A 12,529-nucleotide genomic window follows, 5' to 3' on the forward strand; every position below is an offset into this window, starting at 1 on the left:
TGAAAACATTCAAACTATGGATAAGGGGTAATAACAATGTCATAATTGAACCTGAAAACATTCAAACTATGGATAAGGGGTAATAACAGTGTCATAATTGAACCTGAAAACATTCAAACTATGGATAAGGGGTAATAACAGTGTCATAATTGAACCTGAAAACATTCAAACTATGGATAAGGGGTAATAACAGTGTCATAATTGAACCTGAAAACATTCAATCAATGGATAAGGGGTAATAACAATGTCATAATTGAACCTGAAAACATTCAAACTATGGATAAGGGGTAATAACAATGTCATAATTGAACCTGAAAACATTCAAACTATGGATAAGGGGTAATAACAGTGTCATAATTGAACCTGAAAACATTCAAACTATGGATAAGGGGTAATAACAGTGTCATAATTGAACCTGAAAACATTCAAACTATGGATAAGGGGTAATAACAGTGTCATAATTGAACCTGAAAACATTCAAACTATGGATAAGGGGTAATAACAGTGTCATAATTGAACCTGAAAACATTCAAACTATGGATAAGGGGTAATAACAGTGTCATAATTGAACCTGAAAACATTCAATCAATGGATAAGGGGTAATAACAATGTCATAATTGAACCTGAAAACATTCAAACTGTGGATAAGGGGTAATAACAATGTCATAATTGAACCTGAAAACATTCAAACTATGGACAAGGGGTAATAGCAATGTCATAATTGAATCTGAAAACATTCAATCAATGGATAAGGGGTAATAACAATGTCATAATTGAACCTGAAAACATTCAAACTGTGGATAAGGGGTAATAACAATGTCATAATTGAACCTGAAAACATTCAAACTATGGACAAGGGGTAATAGCAATGTCATAATTGAACCTGAAAACATTCAATCAATGGATAAGGGGTAATAACAATGTCATAATTGAACCTGAAAACATTCAAACTGTGGATAAGTGGTAATAACAATGTCATAATTGAACCTGAAAACATTCAAACTATGGACAAGGGGTAATAGCAATGTCATAATTGAACCCGAAAACATTCAAACTGTGGACAAATGGTAATAGCAATGTCATAATTGAACCTGAAAACATTCAAACTGTGGATAAGGGGTAATAACAGTGTCATAATTGAACCTGAAAACATTCAAACTATGGATAAGTGGTAATAACAATGTCATAATTGAACCTGAAAACATTCAAACTGTGGATAAGGGGTAATAACAATGTCATAATTGAACCTGAAAACATTCAAACTATGGATAAGGGGTAATAACAATGTCATAATTGAACCTGAAAACATTCAAACTGTGGATAAGGGGTAATAACAATGTCATAATTGAACCTGAAAACATTCAAACTATGGACAAGGGGTAATAGCAATGTCATAATTGAACCTGAAAACATTCAAACTATGGATAAGGGGTAATAACAATGTCATAATTGAACCTGAAAACATTCAAACTATGGATAAGGGGTAATAACAATGTCATAATTGAACCTGAAAACATTCAAACTGTGGAAATAACAATGTCATAATTGAACCTGAAAACATTCAAACTGTGGATAAGTGGTAATAACAATGTCATAATTGAACCTGAAAACATTCAAACTGTGGATAGGGGGTAATAACAATGTCATAATTGAATCTGAAAACATTCAAACTATGGATAAGGGGTAATAACAATGTCATAATTGAACCTGAAAACATTCAAACTATGGATAAGTGGTAATAACAATGTCATAATTGAACCTGAAAACATTCAAACTATGGATAAGGGGTAATAACAATGTCATAATTGAACCTGAAAACATTCAAACTATGGATAAGTGGTAATAACAATGTCATAATTGAACCTGAAAACATTCAAACTGTGGATAAGGGGTAATAACAATGTCATAATTGAACCTGAAAACATTCAAACTATGGATAAGGGGTAATAACAATGTCATAATTAAACCTGAAAACATTCAAACTATGGATAAGGGGTAATAACAATGTCATAATTGAACCTGAAAACATTCAAACTATGGATAAGGGGTAATAACAATGTCATAATTGAACCTGAAAACATTCAAACTATGGATAAGGGGTAATAACAATGTCATAATTAAACCTGAAAACATTCAAACTATGGATAAGTGGTAATAACAATGTCATAATTGAACCTGAAAACATTCAAACTGTGGATAATTGGTAATAACAATGTCATAATGGAACCTGAAAACATTCAAACTGTGGATAAGGGGTAATAACAATGTCATAATTGAATCTGAAAACATTCAAACTATGGATAAGGGGTAATAACAATGTCATAATTGAACCTGAAAACATTCAAACTATGGATAAGGGGTAATAACAATGTCATAATTGAACCTGAAAATATTCAAACTATGGATAAGTGGTAATAACAATGCCATAATTGAACCTGAAAACATTCAATCAGTGGATAAGGGGTAATAACAGTGTCATAATTGAACCTGAAAACATTCAAACTGTGGACAAGGGGTAATAGCAATGTCATAATTGAACCTGAAAACATTCAAACTGTGGATAAGGGGTAATAACAGTGTCATAATTGAACCTGAAAACATTCAAACTGTGGATAAGTGGTAATAACAATGTCATAATTGAACCTGAAAACATTCAAACTGTGGATAAGGGGTAATAACAATGTCATAATTGAACCTGAAAACATTCAAACTATGGATAAGGGGTAATAACAATGTCATAATTGAACCTGAAAACATTCAAACTGTGGATAGGGGGTAATAACAATGTCATAATTGAATCTGAAAACATTCAAACTATGGATAAGGGGTAATAACAATGTCATAATTGAACCTGAAAACATTCAAACTATGGATAAGTGGTAATAACAATGTCATAATTGAACCTGAAAACATTCAAACTATGGATAAGTGGTAATAACAATGTCATAATTAAACCTGAAAACATTCAAACTATGGATAAGTGGTAATAACAATGTCATAATTGAACCTGAAAACATTCAAACTGTGGATAAGGGGTAATAACAATGTCATAATTAAACCTGAAAACATTCAAACTATGGATAAGGGGTAATAACAATGTCATAATTGAACCTGAAAACATTCAAACTATGGATAAGGGGTAATAACAATGTCATAATTGAACCTGAAAACATTCAAACTATGGATAAGGGGTAATAACAATGTCATAATTAAACCTGAAAACATTCAAACTATGGATAAGTGGTAATAACAATGTCATAATTGAACCTGAAAACATTCAAACTGTGGATAATTGGTAATAACAATGTCATAATGGAACCTGAAAACATTCAAACTGTGGATAAGGGGTAATAACAATGTCATAATTGAATCTGAAAACATTCAAACTATGGATAAGGGGTAATAACAATGTCATAATTGAACCTGAAAACATTCAAACTATGGATAAGGGGTAATAACAATGTCATAATTGAACCTGAAAATATTCAAACTATGGATAAGTGGTAATAACAATGCCATAATTGAACCTGAAAACATTCAATCAGTGGATAAGGGGTAATAACAGTGTCATAATTGAACCTGAAAACATTCAAACTGTGGACAAGGGGTAATAGCAATGTCATAATTGAACCTGAAAACATTCAAACTGTGGATAAGGGGTAATAACAGTGTCATAATTGAACCTGAAAACATTCAAACTGTGGACAAGGGGTAATAGCAATGTCATAATTGAACCTGAAAACATTCAAACTGGATAAGGGGTAATAACAATGTCATAATTGAACCTGAAAACATTCAAACTGTGGATAAGTGGTAATAACAATGTCATAATTGAACCTGAAAACATTCAAACTGGATAAGGGGTAATAACAATGTCATAATTGAACCTGAAAACATTCAAACTGTGGATAAGTGGTAATAACAATGTCATAATTGAACCTGAAAACATTCAAACTATGGATAAGGGGTAATAACAATGTCATAATTGAACCTGAAAACATTCAAACTGTGGATAAGGGGTAATAGCAATGTCATAATTGAACCTGAAAACATTCAATCAATGGATAAGGGGTAATAACAATGTCATAATTGAACCTGAAAACATTTGGAGGTACTGGTATGTTGTCATCACTGGAAGATTTCTTTGTATAAAGGCCTTTCATTGGTACTTATATTTGTTGATTTGGAAAGGGGTCCTGTTTGTTTCCACAGAAATATCATTGTTCATAGGGTCTCTCAATCATGGTTTGTAGCAGCCACAAATTAAACTATTTAAATTGTTACTCTAAAGTATTTGATACAGGTAAAATGTGTGTTTCCAATTTACAGACTGATAAAGGTAAATATACAAGTGAAATAATACTGGAATGCAGATTGAACACAAATGAAATGCAGAATGAATGCAACAAAATGATGAAGAAAACAGCATGCAAAACACAGGGAAATGATGAATAAATGAAATGTGAATGCATTTCATGAAAGGTTTTGAAACTTGAGTATTTTCAAGCTGTCACTAAACTTCCAGTCAGAAGTCTTTCTTCATAATAATCCATGGTCAGATTTATTACATCGACAGACATATTTTCATCCCTTATAAGCCATGGCATTATTCTTGTTAAGAGAGACATGAAAAAAGAAAACAGAAAACGTTGTGTTGATGTCATCATTGGCATTGGTATCTAAATAAACATTTTTTGAATAAGAAATTTTTTCTGACAATTACTCTATAAATTTATTTTTACACTCATTACAGTTCTGGTTATATTTTAACTTATCATAAATTCAGTCTTTTGCATTTTTTGCATTTGCTATTTCACACAATTAATAAATTAAGAGGCAAAATCTTTAGTTCTCTCCCTGTAACACTCTCAGAAACAAAAACAAAAAAAACCACCAAAAAAAACCCACTGACATCCAGATGTCATAAACAAAAATCAAATGATAACTGAAACATAACTGTGAATAGACTGAAAATAGTATGAAAAGAATGCAGTTGGAAAGCAAACAAAAGACAAAATGCAAATGATTTGGTAAAATTAACCATTTTAGGATCTGTAGCTGAAATTTATTACAAGTAGAGTACAGGTTTGTTTCTCTTTTCAGTCAGAAAAGCTGCCTTCTTGGGGAGGACATTTTTTTCAAGAACTGTGTAAGAGATTTGAATAAGAATGATCCATGTTGCCCCCTGTGTCATCAAAAGTTTGATAAAGAAGATTATAACAAGAAACTTATTTTAGAGGTAAGTAAACTAGTTTACTTTTTTTCTTTCAGAAAGCAGTGTTCAAACAATTTTTTTAAGATATATTCCCAGGGCAAGTGGCTTTAAAAATTTTACTGGCCTAGACTCAAATTCCACATGCCCAGCAGAACCTTTTTTTTGCTATCATATTGAAAAAATGTTGAAACCAGTCCTACTAAACACTGCTAATCCTGACAAAGCCAAAAAACAAAACCACACAAAGCCTGACAGAGTCATGCAAAATGATAATGGAAAAGTTTGTTTATATTGTAAACGACAAATAAATTAACCAAACTGAAAGACAAGATTTTCAACATAATTATGCCAAATTAAATGACCAAAAATTGGGCGACAATGTTCAAATACAAATACTGATAAAGTAATGAACAGTCTGACAAAATCATATTTGAAATGTTTTATTGTTTTTTAAACTGTTAATTAACTGATTATCAAAATAAAATGCAATGTTTTTATACATGTCCTAATAAGTTCTCAATATTTTGTCAACACCTTTTGATGATATGATCCATCTATATTTGACTTGTCATAAGATGAATTATTGAAAGATCATATTATCTAGAGTTGTCAACAATAAATTGATGAATCAATAGGACACATGTTGAAAAATTGCATTTTCTTTCAACAATTGAATTAACAGTTGATAAATTTAAAAAAATTTAAATATGATTTTGTCAGACTTTGTTATTATTTTATCATAGTTTGAATTTGAATTATGTTGCCCATTTGCAATGTTGAAAACTAATCTTTTGGTTTGGTTAATTTATTCATCATTTACCATATAATACACTTTTCAAATTTGACTTTGCTTGACTCTGGCTTTGTGTGGCATTGTCAGGTTTTGTGTGGCATTGTCAGGCTTTGTGTGGCTTTGTCAGGCTTTGTGTGGCATTGTCAGGCTTTGTGTGGCATTGTCAGGCTTTGTGTGGCTTTGTTGAGTTTTGTGTGGATTGTCAGGTTTTGTGTGGCATTGTTGAGCTTTGTGTAGCTTGTCAGGTTTAGCAGTATTTAGAAGGACCCAGTTGAAACTGCTTTACTTTAATTGAAAATATATATATAAATGCTTTATATTTACTAACTTTTTGTATTGTTTGTGATCCTGTCTACTCAAATTTTGATTTGATTTCATTAACAGCAATATTTTCTCCAGTTCCTGGTGTACACCAGTAGAATTCTGTATGAAAATAATTATGCTTTCACTTTTTTCAAACAAAACTTTGTTCACTCAAAGGACAAAGTTCATTTGGCCACCAAGTTAGTGATATAGTCAAGTGTTTGTAAGAGTATTTGTTACGGTAATCCATTATTATATAATTAATGCAATTTTAGTTGTAATTGGGCCCCACTGTAAAGGGGCTCTCGTTGACTACCTTAGGTTGGGGTGGGGTGCTCCCAGTATTATCTTTAAATATTACAGACGACCCACCCTGGCTCGTTTTTGTTAGAAATTGAAGTAGTGATAGAGATGCAAAGCTCCGAGCCCCCAGTCAGCGATGCCGACAGTAAATTACTGAATACACAAAAGGTGAAATTCAAATAAGCAACAAATTTAATGCCATTCAATTACAGATAATCCTTCCTCAAATGAAATTCAATATTCAAAACCCTATCACTCGTCTTTCACTCGACCAAGTGATGGCCTATTTCATCATATGACTTAGTATGATAGATTTTCCTCCTGTCCTGTGTTTCTACTCATCTCTTGATCTGTAGTATTTCTTGACTGGTATCCAGTACCCCTTCAGTCCAATAACCACATCCTTCACCTTTCACTTCCTCCACTTCCGTTCTCTCCTTTTCTTGTCTCCCAGAGTCTCGGGACCAACTGTACCAGGGTATTTCCCTTCTCTGTCTCCTACAGTTCCTCCGGTCCCTAAAAGCTTCCTGTCCGAACACACACAAAGACATTAGTATTTTCCTCTAGCTATCTAGCCTCACACTAAGCAACAATCTATCATCAGATAAGCCATTACCTTCTTTGGTCACGCATTCGTGCACATCGAAATACCCATACTTTCTGGTATGGTATACACGGTATCAACTGCTTATCACGCATATATCAATAGATTTTACCACATCGGTATATATAGATTCTCAATCTTATTATACAGAACACTATCACGTAATCAGACACATTTATCCACATATCCATGCGTTGATACATCCTTACACATTATACTCCTACAAAGTATACACAAATAGTCAAATACTCATAGTAACTAATGTTGCACACTGCAACCATTATACAAAGTTATAATTTAATTCAACATTTGCAAATCTAGAATATCACATGAATAAATGCACGAGGTTACTATGAATTAACCAAATAGTGAATTACAATATTAATTCTTTACATAAACATTGTTCATATCTCAAAATATTTCTGTAGTTCAAACACTACAAATGAATCAAACCCTACAAATGGTAATTATATGTACTAACGATTCTAGTAATAAGGTATACATACTGCACATAATTAAAGTACAATTACTTTGCTGTAATAGATTGCAACAATCGAGCAAATAAGTCACTGACCTTTCCAAAGCTCCTTTGTAATTCCCAGAATAACAATGTTTCCTGCCAATTTCAAATGATGTCAGAGTAGCTTAGAACTTCGTTATGTAATTCCCGCAAAATGGTTTAGCGACTACTGACGTTTAGTTTCAAGACACTAGATTTAAACATGCAATTCCAATGGTGGCCACGCCTTGCTCAGTTCCGAGTGAATGTCGATTCACCCATGGTCTACATAATTAGCAGACATTGCCCCCTCCCCGGTAGTCTGTCAAGAGTGGATTTAGGACCCTCACTTGATGTTCTTTTGAGCCCAAACTGGCAATTTATGCCACTTACCTGTGACTTCGCCTTCAGCAGAATAAGGCGCCAGTAACAAGTTCTTATGGTCATGTTATAAACAACTGGATTCTTCCCGTATTTTTTATGCCATGCACACTCACAACATTTATGAAGCGATTAATTAGCCTCAGGGTCTAGCATATACATGTTACAATCTGGCTATTGTTCCGTACTTATAGCGTGACATTAGTATACATGATACAACAAAGCTGGATATGGGTGACAGGTGCTATGAGCAACCATCTGTCATTTATGGCCACAATCGTAATGCATGGATCAATTTTATTATATAAATGCACTGTCATGAGTGATCACCTCCAGAATGTGACCACTGAACATGATATCTTGGCAAAACGTTCATTTTTACACTGCAATGAATGACCACATTGCAAAAACAGAGATAAACATTACTGTTGTTTATTAAATATGACTGCTTAGGGAAGACTGTTTTTAAAAAAAGGCTGGCTACCGATAATGAAATTTTATGTCATGCATTTAGTATCTCATATTATAGAATGTAAACCAGACTAAAGTACAGGCAGATTGTTCCAGCACTATGAATGACCATATCGTGAGAACACATACAAGTATCACTGACTTTTATTTCACCATTTGTTACCACTTGAAAACAGTAGGCTGTTCTGATCTAAAACAAAGAATGAAGAAATAAAATTGGAAAAGGAGTCTGACTTCTGGCTTGCAAATTTGGCAGGTCAAGCTTTTAATGTCATTTGTAATTGATTGTAAACCAGGCTTAAGTACATGTAGTGAACTGCCATTGTAGTGCCAAAGTCAAGGTAGTGGTTGCATACATTGTTTGTCATTGAAGTTAATCCATAATGCTTGGGAGTGAATCAGGTCTTTTGTCTATTAAACCAGCAAGTGAGAATCGTTTTCTGGATTTGACTGATATTGTTCAAGGGTTGTGTTGTTGTTGCTTTTTTTAAATGTTGCAGGAATTACATCCCACACACCAAGCCGTCATCTGTTCAGGCAGCTGGTTACACCCTTTGTTTATAGAGATAATCACTTTACGTCAGCTGTGAATTAAGACATTGACTTTGTCTCTGAATAAATGAATCTGTTTCTGGATGAATTAATTATGTCATTATATTCATTGGCACATACACAATGCACATATGTATGTATATATTCCATATTTCCCCCAATCCAGATGAAAACCATCATTATAGTTTCTATTACAACTGAGTTCTGATAATGTTAACACCTAGCCTCTTAATAACAATGGTAGACCCTCCAACTAAAAAGAAAAATTCTAACACTGGAGGAAAGAATTAATGTAATTGAAAGTACAGAAAAAGATGTGATCACTTGTAGAAATGCAGTTTAAATGTTGGTAAAAGGAATTCAGGTGTTACACAGGATAAGGAGTAAATTATAAACAATTCCATATGCTAATACCTGTACTTGTGATTTTAGATACAAATGTGATTCATGTTTAATGATAGATGTACATCTTTAATGCTATATAATTTTGTTTTCAGATAATGCATGTAATATTTTAATAATAATTAAATATATGTACAGTGATTGTGATCATTTTGTTTCTGAAATAGTTCTGAAATTTGACATTAGAAATTGGTCTTTTTGTACAAACTGGTTATTAGAGAACACCTGTCTTGAAAATCTATTTATTGTTGGTAGAAGGGGCAGTCTCTCAAGACAGGTTTTACTGTGTAATGAAACCGTGTGAAATTAACAGCTAATTTTGCTCCTATATTCTATCAAATACTAAATTTGCTTTATTTCTGCCTCTTTTAAGTCATCAAAAACTAACAGAGCATTCAAAAACATGTTTGATATTTTGAAAGAAGATACTTTTTGTAACCATCTAAAACATGTTGAAATCGTATGCATGTTTTTTGTTTGTGCTCAGAGCAGAAAAATAAAGTCAAAATACATAACTTAGACCACCTGCCATTTCCATCACCATATAACTTTAGACCACCTCACAGTAATACAAAATGCCATTTTACGTTTCTTTAAACAAAACTGACATTCAAATGTTAATTGCTGTTCATATGGGCAATTGTATTTTCTTCTCATTCTGTTTCTGGTTGCATTTTGAGGCATTCTTTAGCACAGATCATAGTTGGAATATTTGGAAGAGAGCATTATGGAATAGTATTCCAGTTGAGATTAGAAATGCCCACTCTATTTCCTTCTTCCAAACCCAATATATCCAGTGGCTTCAGAGATGCAGCTTAAAGAAATGAATTCCTTTGTATGAGGGCTTCAAGGTAGATTAGTTTTTAGCTAATTGTGTTACCCTCTTTAAATAAGGTCATTATTATTATTATTATTATTATTATTATTATTATTATTATTATGAATATAGAAGAGGTGCATTGAGGAGTGTTTACAGCAATAACTTAACCAATCCACATAGTTATGTAAATTGTCAACACTTTATTTTTGGCAGACTGATGGCATAAAAGGTAGAATGCTTTCTTTTTTAATCCTGATATATTGGACAATAGCTGTTTGAACCCAACCATAGCCTTTTTTTCTTCTTTTCTTTTAAAGATAAACAATGTTCTGTTTATTTTGGTTTCTGTAATTAATTCAAAGTCTGTTTACACCCTTTGTTTATTTCTATCTTACTTTTCATTTGTTACTGTATATTTTTTCTTACACATTAATGTTGTCAAAAAATTCCAGGATGGAATTTCATTTATAAGCCACCTTCCTCCAAAGCAATTTGGAATGGTAACTTTTCAAAACAAATGGAAAATGTTCTTGCACAAGAGAAAGAAACAAATATATACTCGGCAATATAAATAAGGACATTCGCAATACTCAAATAAGGAACAACTGGATGGAATTTATTGAATCATTAGGCCTAGTCCAGCTGGTAAATGGGCCCACAAGGGTAACAAAAATGTCAAGCACTCTTATTGATCACATTTATACCAGCCTTCCAGACAATGTGGCTTGTGTTAATGTACCGAATGTTGGTCTTAGTGACCACTATCTGACTTTTTTGACAATAAAGGTTAAGCGCAAGAGAAATAAGCAAAATACACACAAAACGATCACTTACAGATCATTAAAATTTTTTAATGAAGAACAATTTCTCAATGACCTATATAAAGATCCATGGAATATGATCCAAAATTTGAATGACATATATGAAGCTCTGAGGGTGTGGACTGAATTATTTTATGGATGTAGTCTCTAAGCATGCACCACTAAAAGTACATCGAGTAAAGACTGAAATTCAACCTAATTGGCTTACTACTGAAATCCTAGATACTATGAAAACACAAGACCAATTCAAGGCTATGGGAAACCATGCACAATAAAATTATGGAGAAAGAAAATAACAAGTATGATTAAAAAAGATTAAAACACTTATTATCAGTCATTGCTTGAAATCAAAAAGAGCAACATGAACTCCATTTGGAAAACCTTCAATGAACTCACTAGAGGAAGACACAAAGATCAGACAAATAAAATACACTCACTCCTGGTAAATGACACCATAGTCACTGATGACAATGACATTGCAGATATTTTCAATGATTTTTTTCACCAACAGTACCACAAAGTTAAAAGAACCAGTGATAGAAAACAACTTTAATGAACTGAAAATGTTCTGAAGCAGCAAAATCTCTAAGATGATATGTTTCTCTATCCCACCATTTTCAAAAAACTTTGTTAAAAAATGTCTCAATGAACTTGATACCAAGAAAGTTACAGGACTTGATCAGATTCGTCCAGGACTCATTAAGTCTTTTGCCTCTGCTATTTTAGATAGCATAACATTCATAATCAATTTAAGTACTGCAACCTCATCTATCCCCAAAATATGGAAAACTGCAAAAGTAACTCTTATTCACAAATCTGGTTCTAAGGATGATGCTGATAACTACTGGCCAATCTCAATGCTACCAAACTTGTCAAAATTGTTTGGTAAACATGTCCATGACCCATTCATGTCATATTTAACCAAACACTTGCTGTTACACCTAACCAATCATGCTTTAGACAGAAATATTCATGTCCATGATTCATTCATGTCATATTTAACCAAACACTTGCTGTTACACCCTAACCAATCATGCTTTAGACAGAAACATTCATGTCCATGACCCATTCATGTCATATTTAACCAAACACTTGCTGTTACACCCTAACCAATCATGCTTTAGACAGAAACATTCATGTCCATGACTCATTCATGTCATATTTAACCAAACACTTGCTGTTACACCCTAACCAATCATGCTTTAGACAGAAACATTCATGTCCATGACTCATTCATGTCATATTTAACCAAACACTTGATGTTACACCCTAACCAATCATGCTTTAGACAGAAACATTCATGCGAGACTGCCTTGGTCTCCCTAACTGTTAAATGGCTTCAAGCACTTGACCAAGATAGAAAGT

General features: G+C 32.9%; 1 protein-coding gene across 2 annotated transcripts in view; it reads left to right on the forward strand.

Moving 5' to 3' along the window:
* LOC149797465 (DNA repair protein RAD50.L-like) overlaps positions 1–12,529 on the forward strand; it is a 240,693-nt gene that overhangs the window by 129,392 nt on the left and 98,772 nt on the right. For both annotated transcript variants that reach the window (XR_016421828.1, XM_089962273.1), the window contains exon 24: positions 5,104–5,239. Coding sequence is in view for 1 of the 2 variants with exons in the window: in XM_089962273.1 (XP_089818399.1) it covers positions 5,104–5,239 (136 nt within the window). In the remaining variant the exon portion in view is untranslated. The remainder of the gene's footprint in view (positions 1–5,103; positions 5,240–12,529) is intronic.

This window comes from Sinohyriopsis cumingii, chromosome 6 (assembly GCF_028554795.1).
Source record: "Sinohyriopsis cumingii isolate HCF-2022 chromosome 6, ASM2855479v2, whole genome shotgun sequence".
Taxonomy (NCBI): Eukaryota; Metazoa; Mollusca; class Bivalvia; order Unionida; family Unionidae; genus Sinohyriopsis; species Sinohyriopsis cumingii.